Genomic DNA, 18074 nt, shown 5'->3' with positions numbered 1-18074 from the left:
GATGGATAGTCATTACAGGACGAAAGGCGCATTTTCAGATTTTTACTACAGATTTTGAGGGCACACGATTTTTAAAAACAATGACCCACATTAAATTATTTACAACAAATAATTGAAAAAATAGGCATTGAATTTTTTTATTTCACTGCGACTTTAAAGGACCCCCTGAGATTGTAATTAAATATTTTGATAACTCAATGGCACATTTGCCTGTTAAACTTGATGTTTTATTCATAGTATTTACTTAACTATTTGTTATTGTTAAAATATCTATGCGGCTTAACTTGTTTCAAAATGCACAACTTGTACATGCACTCTGTAAACATACAGTGCTCACTTTTATTTGCAAGTCACTGTTAAAAAAGTCTGTTAAATGAAAACATGTACATTTTCCTTGTAAAGTGCAATGAGTTTGCACAATAATACCGAGACCATGATTACAAACATTATACTATTTTAATACATTTTGCCGTAAAATACATCTCACCTAAAACACTGAGTAAATCCAGAAGCCATAAATGCAAAAACAATGTCTGACAAAAAAATGCCTTGTTTTATTAATAGTGGGGTTAAATCAAAGTGGCAAGGATTGTATGTGTAATACAGCCTTCACACAATTAAATACAATTTTCACATTCTCCCTTTCATGCTTCAATTCCTGCTTTCGGTTATTCACTCACCAACATGTCTGTGTTGTTGGAGAATATTAACTAAGGCCACATGACTATCTCCTTTTCAACCAATGACTTTTGTTCCCCGTTCAGCTGTAATTTCCACTATAACACAAGAATGATCTTGATTCAGAAAGGAGATGACAAACGGTCACATGGTTTGAAACTGGTGTGATTACTCCATATGTTGGAGAACCACTAGCTAAATGTAAGCAAATTTTACAGTATAATTTAAACATTGTTTAGTTTAACAGAAATGAGCTTCATCTCTCAGTAGGGACCTTCACCATTTAGCCCAGTGCTGAAACGAACTGTTTAAATGGGAGATCATGTGATCCGTCAATATAACATCATCGTCATGGCAGATTTCAAAAACCCAAATGTACAGTCACATGTTGTTTAACACGTTCTTGCTCACTCAATGATGTTTAAAATCTAACACCTAACTGTTAAACACTATCAGCGCATCTTTACATAGCAGAATGCTGCCTTATTTCACCTCAGGTAAAATAGATTTCAAGCATGATCTTTAAAATATCGTCATAAAAATGGTAAAAATACAAATCATCCCTGTCTGAACGAGATACACAGACTAATAATAATCACGTTCATAAGCTTGACAACGTTTTTAAAAACAGTTTCCCATTACTGTTGAACTGGAGACCACAAGGATTTAGGGCCGCTGCATCTCCTTCTCCATTCCATCTTCTGTTCATCTCAGACATGTTTCAGAAGAGGAAAAGCCAGGAAGTATCCCAAGACGGAGCCCAGGATGACCCCCAGGAAGATCCAAATGTTGTAGGACATGACGCAGAGCATCAGCATGTAGCCTAGTGTCACCTGCAGCATGTGTATGGCCGTCTGAGGCTGTGATAAAGCCAGCTGGGGATAGAAGAATCATGGACATTTACATCTGTGAGGATTTTTTTGGGAAGTTTACTTTGGCTTACTTACACAAAAGTAGATATTTTGAAGAATGTTGGTAACCGGCACCCACTGGATAAAAGTGCAATAGAAGTGAATGGGTGCCGTTTACAGACATTCTTCAAAATATCTTCTATAGTGTACTGCAGAAGAAAGTCATACAAGTTTGAAATGACAAGAGGGTGTGTAAATTATGACAGAATTTTAAGTTTACCATCCCTTTAAGTTTAAAAAAAAATCTCTCTCTAAGAGGTACTGGTCATGGTTTTGTTGAAACTAGTAACTTTGTGTTAGCACCTATTGAATTATTGCTCCTGTATGACATATCGCTTATAGTCTCTGTAAGTCGTTCTGGATAAAAGCGTCTGCTAAATGACTAAATGTAAATGTAAGTGTGGTTTACTGTATAATCTCATTGTTTGTTTGTTTGTTTTTCTACCCGTCTATATGACTTTAAACCCACTTATTCCCGGAAAGTTGTTTACAGATGTTTCTTAAGGGCATTACCTCTTAGCGGTGCTTGTGGAACCAGCAATGTCAACCGTATTCTCAGTGGGAGCTAATGAGATCTCTGAGGACTGCTGGCCAGAGCAGAATTTCCATCTTGACAACTCATGACAGGAGCCAAGCAGGAATGATCAGGCGTGAATGACACCGGATTGGAGGGATGTGCGATGTGAGATTGTTTTGGTTTTTCCAGTGTGATCTTCCACACTTTCAGAAGCTCATAGAACACAGTGAGCAGCAGAACCACAAACACTGACAACACCATCCCTACAGAGAGAGAGAGTTTCAGAAAAACTCTTCATTTTATAAACCTGTTGGTTTGACAGAGGAACGATTCGTAAATGATTTCCATAAAGCTTTGCTTAATGACATGGTCAAGGATCTTGTAAACTACCGAACTAATGTCAGTCAAACCCTTTCATTTCTATCAGCAATGGTTGTGTTGTAATTTTAAGAAGGACCTGTAATTACAAGTCCAATGTACTGGTCCTTATAATGGATGAGAGACTAACAGGAAACAAAACCTGTCGGTTCGGGGGGGAGGGGGCTAAATACTCAATTACTGAACCTGGGAACTGTCTATGAAGGTGTGTGAACTGATTTGGCTTATTTGGACTATTTAGCTCACATTGTCTGTTGAAATCTAAGGTAATGATAACTGCTTTTACCAGATAGGAAGAAGGTACTTGTGAAGCCTTACAGGGATAGTTAAAACAGACAGATATTGAAAACGTTTCTTCCCTCATCACAGTTAAATGTTCTTCGGTGCAATAAAAACACAACTATATACTCCTATTTATTTAACATGTTGTTGATATAATATTCAGCTATCCACATTCCCCTGCATAACTTGTCTATAACACAGTATAATTTTTATATAGCACATCTGTACATACAATATACTGTCTATTGTCCTTTTGTCTAATATTGTCCTTTCTGTCAAATGTGTATCGTCTCTCACATATTTATTTTTTACGTTTTGTTGCCTGTGCCTTGTAGCTTTTTTAACCTGTATGTGCACTGGAAGCTTCTGTCACCAAAACAAATTCCTTGTGTGTCGAAGCACACTTGGCAATAAAGCTCTTTCTGATTCGGATAAATCACACAGAAAAGAAAATTCTGTCATCATTTACTCACCCGCTTGCCCTTTTAAACCTGTAAGATTTTCTGTTTTCCGCAGAACACAAAAGATATTTCGAATAAAGTTGGTGACCGAACAGGACCGGCCCCCATTCGCTTCAATTGAATGGACACAAAACAAATGCAACTGAATGGGTGCCGGTTAACAACATTCTTCAAAATATCCTCTTTTGTGTTCTGCGAATGAAAGTAAGTCATTCAGGTTTGAAATGACAGGAGGGTGAGTAAATGATGAGAGAATTTTCATTTTTGGGTGAACTATTAAGTACTAGTTCGGTCAACATTCACTTTCATTGCATCTTTTTTCCCAAACAATCAAAGTGAATTATGATTCGAGACATTTAGCCTTTGACATTCAATTTTGTGTCACAGAAAAACAAACTAATATGATTGAATAAACACTTAAAGAATTTTCTTCTTTCAACTGTACTGTCTCTTGAATGCACTTGTTGACATAATAAACCACTTTGACCTCACTGTACAGCGATTTTAAGTGTTCCTTTTATATTTAATAGCTAACTTGCATTTAAGCTATTATATTGTGTATTTGCTTTGCATATTTCAACAATATGTAACCCATGTATCTCAACTGGCGAGTTTGCAGGACACACTTCCATTTATTCATTTGTCAGACGCTTTTATCCAAAGCGACTTACAATTAGGGTCCAGTGGGCAGCTATCACTGCGGAGCAAACAGGGGTAAGGTGCCTTGCTCAAGGGCACTTTCAGTCATTTCCTGGTGGCACTGAGAATTGAACCAGCAACCTTCTGGCAACCAGTCCAACTCTCTATACTGTCATTCTGTATAAAACCGTCAAACTATAGATGTATGCGCATATTGTGTCCCGTGATCGTGTCAGGTCTTGTTTGTAATTCCCACGTACCTGCAGGCCCATGAACGTCCCAGAAATCAAACAAGAGAGTGACACTAGTGGATCCTTCAAAGTGCATCTGTTAAGATCAAAGAACAAGGGACTGAATGAGCAGACTTGTAATCACCCACCCATTTCCGTTGACATTTCATGCACCTGCTTATGAAGATGCGGTGTCGCACAAATGACACGCTTTGACCCAATTAGACCATTCTCTCCGTACAGCAACATGACACAATATTACATAAGTGCTTTTGCTTATATTACCCTTTTGGCTGAAGTGGTGCAAGTTTCACGGCTCTCTTAGGCAAATTTCATCAGGGTGGCAATGACAGCCATGCATATTTCTTTTCTTTGCATATTTTTTAATGACATCTGCACATGCTAGCACACAAAACTGAGCCATAACCATATGACAATGACAATCACATTATTTGCAACAGATCCTTGAAGGCAGGCAGATTAACTTTGGGAAAATGACAAGTAATACGTGTTCTGCAGGAGGTACAGACAAAACCAAGTAGACAATGTTAGTTTAGCAACATTCCTAGTTCTCCTACAAGCGGGAGCAAATCAGCAGACTTGTCATCACGAGGAACATTTCGCAATTACATCAAATCTATTCAGACTAGAGCATTGAAGAATTCTACTATTTCTATTTGCCAATAGAGAACTCTACACTTCGTCTCTTGTACAGCATATCCTCTGTTCTCTAGATAGTGATGCATTTGCCAACTGGAGACAAGTGCCTTTTGATGCCTTTGTGCCATATCAAGAAATTCTCAGTGTTATCTCCCAGTAGCTGTGTAACCTCTTGAATGAATCATGCATTGTGCTCACAGGTGGACAGCAGAAATAGCCAAAGTTCGCAGTTAAAGAATTATATATCATTTTAGTTCAAAACTTAGATAACATGAGTGTATGCAAGAGTCAAATCCCCAATAAATAATCTTAGAAGTTTAACGTCAAACTTTAAAAAGCAAAGTGAATTTCTACAGTGAAAAGTCTACTCTATTGCTTTAACATATAATTAAAGTAAATCAAAGCATTGTTTAAAGTGGATCAACACTGCAAGGGTAAAATAACACATAAACTACATTTGTGAATTTAAATACGCAGCAGTTGACAGTGAAGGCATGTGCGGAACTTACGTTCATGGTGAGCTCGCGCGCAGCACTCTAAATACAAGATCGGGTAAATTTAGTTTCCTCGGAAATAGAAAATATCCTTTATGGCATAAACATAAGGTTGTTACCACCTGCACCTCAGCAGACAACTCCACCGCATTTTAGTCTGTCTTTAAATGCCAACAGCTGACAAGCTCCCAGCCTAAACAAAAAAATGCAGTTACATCACGAGGATTTATTTATACGTGCCGAAGAGGATTCTGGGAGTCGAAGTCCCCACACTGTTCCGCTTTGCGGAAACGGCTTGTTTTCTTTTATTGCAATTTTATGTGTATGAAATCAAAAGATGTACTAAAATAATGAATCATTGGTTGTTTGGTTTATATTTTTATAATAATTGTATCTCGTTTTTTTCCCTCGCCTTACTAAATTGTTCATTGTATTATTTTTTGTTCAAAGCATAATAAAATTCATGTGGTTCATATTAAATAAAAGTGAATTAAATACGTGGGAGTTTTAATCTTGTTATCTTTTTCGTGGCCCTTCATGATGACATCATCAGCTGACGTCTAAACTAAGCGCTGATCCGTCAGCTAAACTACACGAAATGAGGCGCTAAATCTAGACGAGATGGAGATTATTTGGATCTGGACCCTGTCGATAGTCCAAGACATACGCGCAGACATTTCAAGAGGGACTAAGGAGGTCATAAATACTGCCGAGAAGGAAATTGATTCGATCATGTGCTAGCTAGCCGGGTGGCTAACCTGCTCGACAAGCAGAAGGAAATTAGCGCTGTAAATAAGGAAACAAACAGGCTCTTAATTTAAAGTAAAGATTAACTTGATTCGTAATATATATGTCGATCTGTAAATAGAAGTGCCATTAAGCGGGGATGTTGAACAAACACAAGTCAGTTGACACAGGAGGACCAGTGCCAAAAAGATAAACATCAACAAGCCTCTTCTAGTTAGATTCACGTTGGTGGTTATTTGTATTCGCGAGGCTGAAAAGCAAGTCCTCCTTTTTTAATGGAGAGAAAATGTGTCAAAAGAGAAGCAAGGAGGAGCAGTTTTGTCATGGTGATGGCAACTCTGATCTTCTCATGTTTTTTGATTGGAGTTACTGGTCAAGATGGACATGCTATGACTGCAGAGGAGAAGTCTAAAATCAGGTAAGCTTGATTTATGTACTTGACTCATGGTTTTGTGTAAAGTTAATCTTGTATAAAGTTTTTTTTGCCAGATCAGAAGTCTAGTGCTGGCTGGATGTTGGTATTTGACAGCTTTGGTTTGAGTCCATTAGGGATGATGACAGCTTGTGATGTTGTTTGTCAGAGATAAGTAGTGGGAGTTAGTAGTTGTGCGTTGTTTTGTAAGAGTATTGCTTCAAAACATGATGTCATGACCAACATAATTACTCAAGTAAAGGGTTGGGTTTTTGTTTTCAGTAGTTCAACCAATGATGTAATTAGCTGATTCTTCATTCTAATCCCTGTTATAAAATACTAAGGTGTTGTCTGTCCAAAGTGTCCATAAATAATCGATTTCCTCTTTATCATGGTGAAGAAATAATACACATTGTAGAGGACATTGTACCAAAGTGACCCAAGTATTGGGCTGTGAAGCAAGATGTTCAGAATGTTTACTTTACACCAGATCTTCTACTAAATTCAGAGTCGGTCAACAAATAATAGATATTCAGCACACAACATCAAACACTATATTTTAAAAAGATAAATACACATAGACAATGTTTCTAATGTAAATGTGTCATCATATATCATCAAATGTCTATGTCTATTTTTTTAGTTACTTTCACCAGAACATTTTCAACTGCAACTCGGTCTTCCATTTATTTTCAGGGACCAGATTTTGGAAATGTTTGATCATGCCTACAACAGTTACATGGTGAGCAATTTCTCATATACCACCGGCTTTAATTCTGAAATAATGTTGAACTAATATACTAAACAAAGCCAGTTTGTTTTTAATTTTTTAATGGGCCACAGCTCATCTTATTGTTTATCGCAATCATTTTTTATTACTCTGCTTTATTAGGTTGTCCTGTATTCAGTTAAAAGACTAATTCAGATGTTTTATTCCCTCATCTCTTCTCCATCAGAAATATGCCTACCCAGCAGATGAATTAATGCCCCTCAGCTGTAGAGGGAGAGTGAGAGGGCAGGAACCAAATCGAGGAGATATCGATGACTCTTTAGGAACGTGAGTCTAAACATCTTTTTCCTTCTTGATTATTTGTAACCCTTTTATTCTTAACTGTTTGGTTCCTTGCGTGCTGTCTGTATAATACTATATTTAATACCAACAAACAGCTGTAATTGAATGGTTTTGTACTGTAAAATATGAGCTACATGTTATTGCATCAACGAGGGTAGAGCATCTGAATGAATGAATAAGTATTTTGATTTCTTCTTTTTGATTTCTTCCTTGGGACACTAATGGCAACCTTCTTTCTCTGTTTTCAAAGGTTCTCTTTAACATTGATAGACACTTTGGATACCCTTGTGGTGAGCATTACCTATCATCTGTCGAAGAGCATTCTGGGTAGTATTTGACTAACCCTCTCACATGTGTTTATAACGGTTGTTTTATGTGATTCTGAGAAGTTGCTTAACAAACTGGATGAGTTTGAGGAAGCTGTAAAGAAGACGATCAGTGATGTAAGACTGGATAATGACATCGTCGTCTCTGTTTTTGAAACCAATATCCGTGTGCTGGGGTACGGTCATGAAGTTTCGCTCTTTAGATGTTATTATCTTAGTACATTATAATTAAAAGTGGCAAATGGAAATGAAATGGTCTTTTAGTTTACTGAGAGTGACACAAGTGCCACCGCCTGTTCTTTCAGTGGATTGTTGGGCGCACACGTGATGGCCGATGTTCTAAAGAAGCGAGGAGAGAGGATGCTGTGGTACAAAGATGAACTGCTGCACATGGCCAAAGACTTGGGCTACCGCCTCTTGCCTGCCTTTAACACCACCAGTGGCCTTCCTTACCCTCGGGTAACTTTTACTGCTTTGTGGATAAAATGAGATTAGTTAGTAGTAACTTGGTTTGTGAGTAACAAAACTGTTTGATGGTACAAAGGAGCAACCAATGAACCAAACCGAAATGTCCTCATTAGGTCAATCTGCGCTATGGAGTCGTCAGCCCGCTTTCCCGTACGGGCACTGAGTCGGACACCTGCACTGCCTGCGCAGGCACCATGATCTTGGAGTTTGGTGCTCTCAGCCGGCTATCTGGGGAAAAGATATTTGAGGTAAACACCGAGCAGGTTTTCTTTACACCAGCAGAGAAAGGATCAGCTATGCTAAAAAGTCATTCACTCCATTCGGTGTAGGATCACGCACGGAGAGCTCTCGACGTTCTATGGGAGAAAAGGCAAAGAGGAAGTGACCTCGTCGGCACGGTGATCAACATCCACAATGGAGACTGGGTTCGAAGGGGTGAGGCTTTGCGTTGCTACTACTGTTGTCTGTTTGAGGAGTTGTTACTTATCTAAAAATACAGAACACTGCACTTTTTAAAAAACAATACACTTAGGTTTCCTGATGGTTCTACTATTGATTCCTAGGGAATGCACATAATAAAAATAAACTTGCTTAAAAAATGTAGATGCACTGTAAGTAACTTTGGATGAACACATCTGTCGAATGTATAAAAGTGTTGAAACATACAGATATGATATATTAAATATTTTTGTGACACTTTTTGCTCCAAACCATGATGATTCAGAGGACTTTTGCTTTTCACATTACACATTATGAATCAATTTGAGAGAAATTATTGTTAAGAGCACACATTAGTATTAAAAGGTGATATCTGTGTTGCACAACCTTAATAGATATTATATAAACATGTCTTTTCTTTCTCATTACAGATAGTGGTGTTGGTGCTGGTATTGACTCTTATTATGAATACTTGATGAAAGCTTATATTCTTCTTGGGGACAAAGTATATCTCGAAAGGTTCAACACAGTAAGGGTTCTGTTTTCCCTGGAAATTAGATATCAGGAATGTCCTGTAAAACTGGATTATGCTACACAAAAAAACTAAACTGACAAATGGAGATGGGTACAGATAAAACCATGCCATCAATACAATACAACATTTTCTATCAAATCCATCAACTCATTGCAACAAGCATTGACATGCCCTAACAGGACATCAGGGCTCAAGTTGTGCAGTGTAATCCAGACTTTAGTGACATATAACTGGTTTTAGCTCAATTACTTCACACGTATTGTCACGTGACTTTCTTTTGTCTGTTGTTTACAGCACTACAGTGCCATTATGAAGTACATCAGCCAACCTCCACTGCTGCTCAACGTGCACATGCACAACCCCACCGTGCACGTGCGCAGCTGGATGGATTCATTACTCGCCTTCTTCCCCGGATTACAGGTTCAGAATTTTTTCATTATATTTAATCAAATAGAAAATGGGAAATTTGCTGAATTTAGTAACCTAGAACAGTATGTTTTAATAAATAAAAAAACAGCCATCTTGTATATCGATATAGTACCAAAGTACAAAAATACAGTTTTGTTGTCAAAACGTTAGTAGATGTAAACTCTAGACCCTTGTTCGGCACCCTAGTTAGGGTATTTTTCTGGTGAACTTTGTCTGAACACATTCAGGTTCTGAGAGGAGACTTAAAACCTGCCATTGAGACACATGAGATGCTGTATCAAGTGACCAAACAGCACAATTTCCTCCCTGAGGTAAATCAACTGCAATCCATTTACACCACGGAGTCAAAGTCTTATATTGCATCCTGAATTTTCTCAAGTAATCAATGATTTCCAACGATCTGTTGTCAAACAGGCCTTTACCACAGAGTTCAGAGTTCACTGGGGTCAGCACCCTTTGAGACCCGAGTTTGCTGAAAGCACATACTTCCTTTATAAAGTAAGTAAACTGGACCATGTTTGACTTCTCTGGTTTTGTCAAGGTACATTTTGTGTCTGTCCTCGTTCATTGTTTTTTAATCAAGTTTGTCTTTTCATGTTCAGGCCACAGGTGATCCATACTACTTGAACGTGGGGCAGACTATAGTGGAGAAGTTGAACACTCATGCTCGAGTCCCTTGTGGCTTCGCTGCCGTGCAGGACGTGAGGACGGGTTCCCACGAGGACAGGTAACAAATTAGGTTTTCAACAGCCTATTTGATAACTTAAGTCTATTTGATAAGTTAAGTCTATTTGATTTTCATATTACCAGTGGATTGACTTTATAAACTGTATTTTTATGTTTGATTGTTTCAAGGATGGATTCCTTCTTCCTGGCCGAGATGTTTAAGTACCTCTACCTTCTCTTCTCAGAGAAGAGTCAGCTGCCTATAGACATTGACGATTATATTTTTACTACTGAGGCTCACTTGCTTCCAGTGTCTCTGTCCACATCCCAGCCCCCCTGCCACAGCAACGACACGGTAAGAGCCATTTTTTCAAACAGGAAACCAAATAGATGATGTTGGGGTGTTTCCCTCTAAGCATAACTATGACATGACCTTTTGTGTATCTTTTAGCAACCTCAAGCATCTCTTGAAAACGATTTGTTTTCATACTCCTGTCCCAGCGCTCAGACCCTCTTCCCCAACAACCCCACTTTTGCCAAGACTATCAGAGACGGCTACAAATACCTTACTGGTGTGGGCAGAGCCCGGCAGATTTCACAAGTCAGGTGGGCATAATTTGATACAGGTTTTTACTGAGTCCTGGTAGGATGTTACAATAATGTTCTCTTCAACACAGGGAGATCGAGCTGCCTCTTCATGACACAGGCCTGGAGCCAGTAGAGTTTCTGAAAAGCATTGGTATCTCTTTAGGTCCTCTCACTGAGCTGGGCTCCTCCATCCGAGGCTCAGCAACTCAGGTGAATGACTGTTAAGGTCTATCAACTTTCTCTTCTTCTCCACATCTACTTATCTGTCTGTGTCGCTCTACAGGAGTCTCAGAAAGGGGTGTATAAGTTAAAGCTGGTCGCGGAGGTGAGCCAAACCCCAGAACAAGAGGAAGTGGTGCCATTGATTGTGCAGCTCATTTCCCCTCCGTTTTTGGGTAGAACGGTCCTCACAGCCGGACCAGCGAAATTTGGAATGGACCTTACCAAACAAGAGCACGGGGTGAGATCTCTGCAAAACTTCTCGCTTATTGCAACTGACGGGACGCATTATGAATTTAGGTACATGGTTGTGGTAGCCTATTATTATCTAAGAATCGATTTAAACATATGGTCAATGTCTTTCCAAAACCTTGTATGTCCAAATTCACAGTTTTTCAGGAAATGGAAAAAACACTGTGCCTTTTACTTAATGAAATAACTTGTTGACAAGTGCTTTTTAATAAGCGAGTTGATGTCAATCCAACAAATTCCCCATTCCAACGTGTCGATTGAATCAGACCATTCTGTTCCGTTGATGCATCCTCATCTCTTTCCTCCAAGGTGAAAGGCAGTATTGTGATAAGTGCTCCATACACAGCATGCGGGACTATTGAGAACGCTGTAGAGCTACAAGGACGCATAGCGCTGGCATTGAGAGGAGACTGCATGTTTGCTGGCAAAGCTCGACGTCTCCAAGAAGCAGGAGCCATCGGGGTCATCTTCATAGGTGAGCTGAACATTCACATTAAATATCTTAAAGAGACCAAAGTCAACGCCTGTTGACTTGGCTCAACTACACACTTAAAAAAAGGTTCTTTGTAGCAATGCCGAAGCATAGAGGAACCCTTTTTGGTTCCTTACCGAACTTTCTTAGCTATATAGTAAAGGAAACCTTGTGAGATAGTGTGAATAATGTATTCTTTATGGATTCCTTACGTGTTCTTTACGGAACCAAACAGCCTGACAACAAATCCTTTCACAAACTTTTTAGTTTGAGTGTTCTAGGCACAAGCTTCGGCTGAAATGATTCAGCGAATGATGTTCATGGTTTGGTTCTGAATGTTCTCACAGATCACAGAGAGGGCACCAGCATTGCAGAGACGCCACTCTTTCAGATGGTTGGAGACGGAGACTCTACGGATGACATCACCGTTCCGCTTGTGTTCCTCTTTAACAAAGAGGGAGCTACGCTTACTACCGCTCTGCAGGAACATCACAATGTAGATGTTCTTCTGTTGTCCAAAGAGAAACAACTTGGCAAAGGTAACAGATAAAGCTCATATACACAAATACTGTAGACCGTCATCGATGGCTCTTATTAGCATTGCTAGCATGCTTTGTGTCATAGCCTATGTTGTTTTTTTCTTTATAGAGAAACCTGAGAAGCTTAACATAAAGTTTCGTCTAGCAAAGGAGGGAGAGTTTGGAGAAGGGGAGGTGGAGAGCACTACAATCCAGCTGGTGCTGGAGCAAATTGAGGCGACTACAGAGACCCAAGGTGCAGAGGCGGGATCCTCGACAGAAACTTGCACCTCCTCCCCACCGAAAGATCCTGAAAACAGTCCCTAAAAGCGAAAACAGCGTGTGACCATGATCTCCCTTACAGAACACAGAGCTGCTGCACCGTCACTGACCTCAGATCAGAAAACGCAGGAAAATTGTGCTTCGGAGAAGCTGTTTCTGTTGAGCCACGAATGTACCATGTGAGCTTCGAAAGGGGAGCGCAGAAGCCAGTCGGTCAATCACTTTCCCTTGTGAAAATCTTAAGATACCTTGTGTAGTATCTAGATTGAGAGGGCTAGACATGCAGATATGCTGTCTGTATGATATTGTACTTGTTGCATAGGTTCTTCTCGGTTTATCCGGATCACACAGGCTCTCAATCATTTCTCATTCCTAAGTGTCTTGAACTTCCTTTAAGAGACAGTTTATCCGGAAATGATGGAGCCCTCATATCGTTCTAGACCTGTATGACTTTCTTTGTATCTCTTTTTAGGGTATGTGTCTTAAAACGGATCCAATGACCAAACCCCGAAAACCAGTGTTATGGGGAGTTTATGAAAGATGATGTTTAATGACAGGGAATGGACCAGTGTACCAATTTTTTTACATTCAGTTTGTATACAGAGATATCAGGGACACCTATGACTTGAATATGAATATGTGTGTGTGGGAGTTATGTAAAGTGCATTTGTCGTGTGCATTTCATCATGTGCCAATACTAAATCTGTGCATTTATGCGTGTGTGCATTATCATGTATGCATTTTCCCTTTAAATCCAGTAACTGATTAGGGGAGATTTTGAGACGGTCTGCTTTGAACAGGTGCAGACATTGCAATGAAAGGTCCCGGACAGACATCAAACCATCAGGGTTTACATGATGATATTGTTTGTGCAATCATAGACATTTCATGTGTCGGCAAAGCTGCTTTCTTTCTTTCTTTTTCCCTTGTGATTCATATATAGTGTTGCTTTTGCAAGGGCAACTGTGTGGCAATAGTTATATCAGACCAAAACATTTAATTTTAAGTCTAAGTAGATGTCAAATGCAATGTATTCACGGTTGATTGTCATGTACTCTTCTGTACCTGTTCTTGTTTCACAAAGGGCTTATGACCGATTCACTTTAATGAAGCTAAACATTTCAGATCAGATTGTTATGAGCATTATATGTATTTCTTAAGATACACTTGAGATCATGAGGTTATACGGCCTATTTATCAAAGACCAAAGTCAAGAAATGTTTCATAGCGGGGAGGGTATGAGATTTTCATTTTAAAAGTGTCTTTTAAGGAGCCGTTTTTGTAAGGATTGATGAAAGAATGATCAGGACGTGCCATTAAAATAAAGTTTCCAGGACTGTACTTGTCCACCCCTTTTTAATGCATTTGTTTCAGATCTATTTTGTTAAGTTTGACTGTATGTAAAGATGGTTTTCATGATTTCACAGGTACTGTAAACGGTGATTATTTGTTTTTCAATGGCATTTATTTTGGTAGTAAAATAGTGAAATGTCGTATGGAATTTTAATAACTATTGTGCTTTTGCAGTTGACACATGGCAGTCTTGTCAACAGAGGGCGCAGTATGACAATTATTCAGTTTGAGCTTTTCTCCACTCGTGCGCCTCCTACCGGCTGTCATCATAACTGTAAGGTTGGCTCCAAATGAGAGATATTACATGTGTTTTAGCAGTAAAACGTTCATGTTATCACGAAACACGTTTCCATGGCCACCAGTTGCTATGGAATTTATGTAGAATTTATGTCATTGTCCTGAATCTGGTTGGTCTGCAGTGACACTTCCAGTTTATAGTTTATATTTTGTGCTGTCACAGATATCTGGCCAGATCAGTCTGGTACATCAGTAACAGTGTAAAAACTACTAAACCACCTATAGCATCACTGAACTATGTGTAGGATTGTTTATCATTAATAAAGCAATTTATAGCTATGAAAATAATTTCAAAGCACTGACATTTGAGACATTTAATTATAACGCAAAGGCCTTGCTACTGCATTTTGTGATACATAGTATAATAAGGTTTTCATAACTTCTAGGTTATTGTTATCAAATGGGTGTCGACATACTGTATACTGTACAGTATAGTATACTGTAAAAAAGAGGTGAATGTGAGTAGAATTTCAAACTAGTTAGTTTAGAGATAGTTACATGTGTTAGTAAGTGTTTACAGGACCTGGTAGTTATTGCTAATATTTTACAGAAAACTGGTTTGGGCGTGATTAGGTGTGAGCTATATAAAGACATGATGTGGATTTGCATATTAGTGCGATATAAGAGAAAACCAAGGAAAGATGATTTATTCCAACTTCTGATTGTAGTCTGTGATTAAAGTGGAGTATAGGTGTTCATTTGATACAATTGTATTTGATTATTTTTATGTATTTTACATTTTATAAAATGGGAAGTTGTGGATCTGGATGCTTGATCTGTTAATAGTCTTGGTGTATTCAGGAGAGCAACATCTAAAGTAAAATTTTGTTATTGGACTGTATCTTCAAACAAGTATGGTCACCCATGACTATATTCACACCATAAAATAACCACTCGACCTCAGAGCTTTATCAAACCACAACTAACATGTTGTGGTTGGAAGATTCTTTCAGGGTGTGGATTACCAAATAAACAGGTAATCTAAAGGGTGTAACAAAAGAGTATATCAAGTGAAACCAAACATTAAATAATAAAGGAACTCACAAGTTATTGAACTTAGCATGTACTATTTGTATTCTGCATATAGTTTGCAACATGTTTGAGACAAATTTCACATGTTTTTTCTTTTTTTAATTTTGCTTATTTGCTTTTTAATAATGTCAACTATATATGGACATATAGATATAGATTAAGATGGGAGTAAAAGTTACAATTCTAATAAAATTCCCTTGAATTAACCCAGCTTTATATACTCTATGTTGTCCGGACACAATGGTGATAGTTTGATACAGTTTAATACGATTAAATATTTCTTCTTTACCAAAACGTCGTATCCACATTGGGCAATGACTGTGTCATTGTAGTTTAACCAGTTTGATTCATGCATTTTTGGTAATTATTTATTCACACATGTTTCTTCATGTATGGGGTTGATCGCATCCACCCAGATTTGCAACTGAAAAACGGCCACACAAGGAACCGATCCACACACACATCTTAAAGCCTTCGGAGTAAGCGAACTATTCCTCTCACGAAATTCGTTCTCATATTTTCTAATATTACATCAAACATAAAGAACATGAAACTAACCATTATTCTTGTTCTTCCCTTAAACCAGGCAAAACTAATTATGGCTGTGTTTCCCCTCCGTCTATTCTCAGGTAAGTCAAAATTACAACACTTTAGAATGGTTTACTGTGATTTTGGGTGACTTATATATCAATATATATAATATATAAGAGCTGATGTTAAAAAGACTGAAGCTATCCCATTATTTTTATGCTTTAATAATGAAATCTGCAGGGTTCACGATCCTCGCCTTATGCGCTGCACTTAAGTATATCTTTGTGAATGAGAAGAAGACATGGACAGAAGCTCAGAGCTACTGTAGAGATAAATACACTGATCTGGTCACCGTTGAAAATGAACAAGCGATGGAGAAGTTACTCAACATCATGGATAACTATAACTCCATTGATCTGACATGGATTGGACTCTATGATGATCTGAACAGTTGGAAATGGACTCTAGAGGACAAGGATTTCTTTAAAGAAGGAGAAAAACTATTTAGGAACTGGAATAACCCTGGACCTGGGAATAATGGAGAACAAAGTCTTTGTGTGAATATTGAGAATGGGAGATGGATTGCAAAGAGTTGCAGCACAGCATACTTTTTTGTCTGCTATGATGGTGAGCATTCATGATACATTAAATTTCATAAAACTATCACAAAACACACATTTCGGTTTTTACTATGAAAATGAAAAGGTGCTGCACCAGTCTCTGTCTATAATGCTTAATATTTATTGTAAATCTTTCAGGAAGAGTGAATGCTAGTGAAAGTTATGTTCCTGTTAGCCAGTCCAAAAGCTGGACTCAAGCTCAAAGTTACTGCAGACAGCATCACAGCGACCTTGTCAGTGTCAAAAATGAGAGTGAAAATCAGAAGATACTCTATCTTTTGCAAAATTATTATGATTCGTGGATTGATCTGTACAGGACCAGATCTCGGTCAGATCAGAGTAACTCTACATTCATTAACTGGATGACAGGAGAGCCGAATAATGCTGGAAACAGTGAAAACTGCACTGCTGTGTCATTCAGTGATGCTGGAGAATGGACGGAGCAAAACTGCAATTATCAGTTACCTTTCATATGCTACAGTGGTGAGTACCACCAACAGACTAAGAATAATTAAATAATGAATAATCATAGAATTATCAAAAATGTATTTTTTTTAACAGCGACTGCACTGGAATCCCGTCAGTATCACTTTATATCAGTGAATAAGAGCTGGTCTGAAGCTCAGACATACTGCAGACAGAATTACACTGATCTGGCCACCATTGATAACAGGACAGAGATGAACAGTGTGATGAACACAGTTAATGGGAGTTATAATGGATCAGCCTGGATTGGACAGTATGATGAAGTCAACAGCTGGAGATTGTCACTGGATGATTCTGGTTTCTATCAGGAAGGAGAGAGAGAATTCAAAAACTGGAATCATCAACCGGACAACTATAGGGGAAATGAACTGTGCGTTTACATGGATGTAGAAGATGGAAGCTGGTTTGATTCCTCATGTGACAACACACTTCCATTTGTTTGCTTTGACGGTAGGCTACAACATTTCACCTGTTTAGATAACACATTATGCCTTTACTTTATCAGTGACCCTAATGAGCATATATTTCATATCACAGGTAGAGAGAATGCAACACAGAGATATATCAAAGTTACTGCGAGACGCACCTGGACAGAAGCTCGGAGATACTGCAGAGAACATCACACAGATCTCGTCAACATGAGAAACCTGACTGAGAATCAGAGATTCATTAGCAGTGAAGGTGGTGTGTTCTGGATCGGTCTGTACAGAAACAGGATTTGGTCAAATCATGCTCTTTCCAGTTATCAAAACTGGAAACCAGAAGGATTCATACAAAGCTCAGTCGATCGGTTGAATTGAAGAATAGTTTTCAGTTCTGTACAGCAGTTTCAGTTAACGAATGGGGTGAATGGACATATGAGAGTTGTTTTTCCATCAGGCCTTTCTTCTGCTACAGCAGTAAGTTCCTTATAAGTTTTTTCTGTTATTCTCACCTTTAAGTCTATTTTTTCTGTGGGGTATTTTTAACATGCTAATAATGATAGACCTTAATTAAATTATTCACACATTTCTGTTATTCAAAATGTTCTCTGTTTATAAATTGTGTAACTTATAAGTATCTTCTCAGAGTCTCTATGCAT

At 38.4% G+C, this 18074-nt stretch overlaps 3 protein-coding genes across 4 annotated transcripts; 2 read left to right on the top strand and 1 right to left on the bottom strand.

Annotated features, from left to right (window-relative positions):
• Nucleotides 1-437: 437 nt before the first annotated feature.
• Nucleotides 438-5459, bottom strand: slc31a2 (solute carrier family 31 member 2). The gene is given in 6 exon segments (XM_056730867.1): nt 438-1537; nt 1540-1553; nt 2103-2169; nt 2172-2369; nt 4127-4193; nt 5266-5459. Coding segments are annotated over 6 exon segments (501 nt in total). The 5' UTR covers nt 5272-5459; the 3' UTR covers nt 438-1388.
• A 357-nt stretch (nt 5460-5816) lies between these two features.
• Nucleotides 5817-14034, top strand: si:ch211-282j22.3 (ER degradation-enhancing alpha-mannosidase-like protein 3). Of its 2 annotated transcripts, none has more exons than XM_056730863.1 (20): nt 5817-6415; nt 7106-7151; nt 7366-7466; nt 7732-7771; nt 7871-7983; nt 8113-8266; nt 8389-8523; nt 8605-8710; nt 9145-9242; nt 9543-9668; nt 9905-9988; nt 10092-10175; nt 10280-10404; nt 10533-10698; nt 10795-10949; nt 11021-11141; nt 11215-11391; nt 11712-11877; nt 12222-12413; nt 12523-14034. In XM_056730863.1, the coding sequence occupies exons 1-20, from the start codon at nt 6273-6275 to the stop codon at nt 12717-12719; spliced, it is 2529 nt and encodes an 842-aa protein (XP_056586841.1). In that variant the 5' UTR covers nt 5817-6272; the 3' UTR covers nt 12720-14034. The 2 variants fall into 2 exon arrangements, with proteins under 2 accessions (XP_056586841.1, XP_056586842.1); XM_056730864.1 differs by having other exon boundaries at nt 7053-7151.
• A 1725-nt stretch (nt 14035-15759) lies between these two features.
• On the top strand, nt 15760-17886 carry LOC130407706 (macrophage mannose receptor 1-like). Its single transcript, XM_056730865.1, has 6 exons — nt 15760-15835; nt 15943-15985; nt 16128-16514; nt 16646-16990; nt 17069-17443; nt 17531-17886. The coding sequence occupies exons 2-6, from the start codon at nt 15955-15957 to the stop codon at nt 17791-17793; spliced, it is 1401 nt and encodes a 466-aa protein (XP_056586843.1). The 5' UTR covers nt 15760-15835; nt 15943-15954; the 3' UTR covers nt 17794-17886.
• The last annotated feature ends 188 nt before the right edge of the window (nt 17887-18074 follow it).

This window comes from Triplophysa dalaica, chromosome 19 (genome assembly GCF_015846415.1).
Source record: "Triplophysa dalaica isolate WHDGS20190420 chromosome 19, ASM1584641v1, whole genome shotgun sequence".
Lineage (NCBI taxonomy): Eukaryota > Metazoa > Chordata > Actinopteri > Cypriniformes > Nemacheilidae > Triplophysa > Triplophysa dalaica.
The sequence above is the reverse complement of the archived record's forward strand: the minus strand, read 5'-3'. Positions and strand labels throughout refer to the sequence as shown.

Coding starts and splice junctions, on each gene's coding strand:
- LOC130407706 (XM_056730865.1), top strand. CDS start 15,955: ATGGCTGTGTTTCCCCTCCGTCTATTCTCAG. Junction 15,986..16,127: donor TCCCCTCCGTCTATTCTCAG/GTAAGTCAAAAT, acceptor TGAAATCTGCAG/GGTTCACGATCCTCGCCTTA. Junction 16,515..16,645: donor CTTTTTTGTCTGCTATGATG/GTGAGCATTCAT, acceptor TAAATCTTTCAG/GAAGAGTGAATGCTAGTGAA.
- si:ch211-282j22.3 (XM_056730863.1), top strand. CDS start 6,273: ATGGAGAGAAAATGTGTCAAAAGAGAAGCAAGGAGGAGCAGTTTTGTC. Junction 8,267..8,388: donor GTGGCCTTCCTTACCCTCGG/GTAACTTTTACT, acceptor TGTCCTCATTAG/GTCAATCTGCGCTATGGAGT. Junction 11,392..11,711: donor TTACCAAACAAGAGCACGGG/GTGAGATCTCTG, acceptor CTTTCCTCCAAG/GTGAAAGGCAGTATTGTGAT.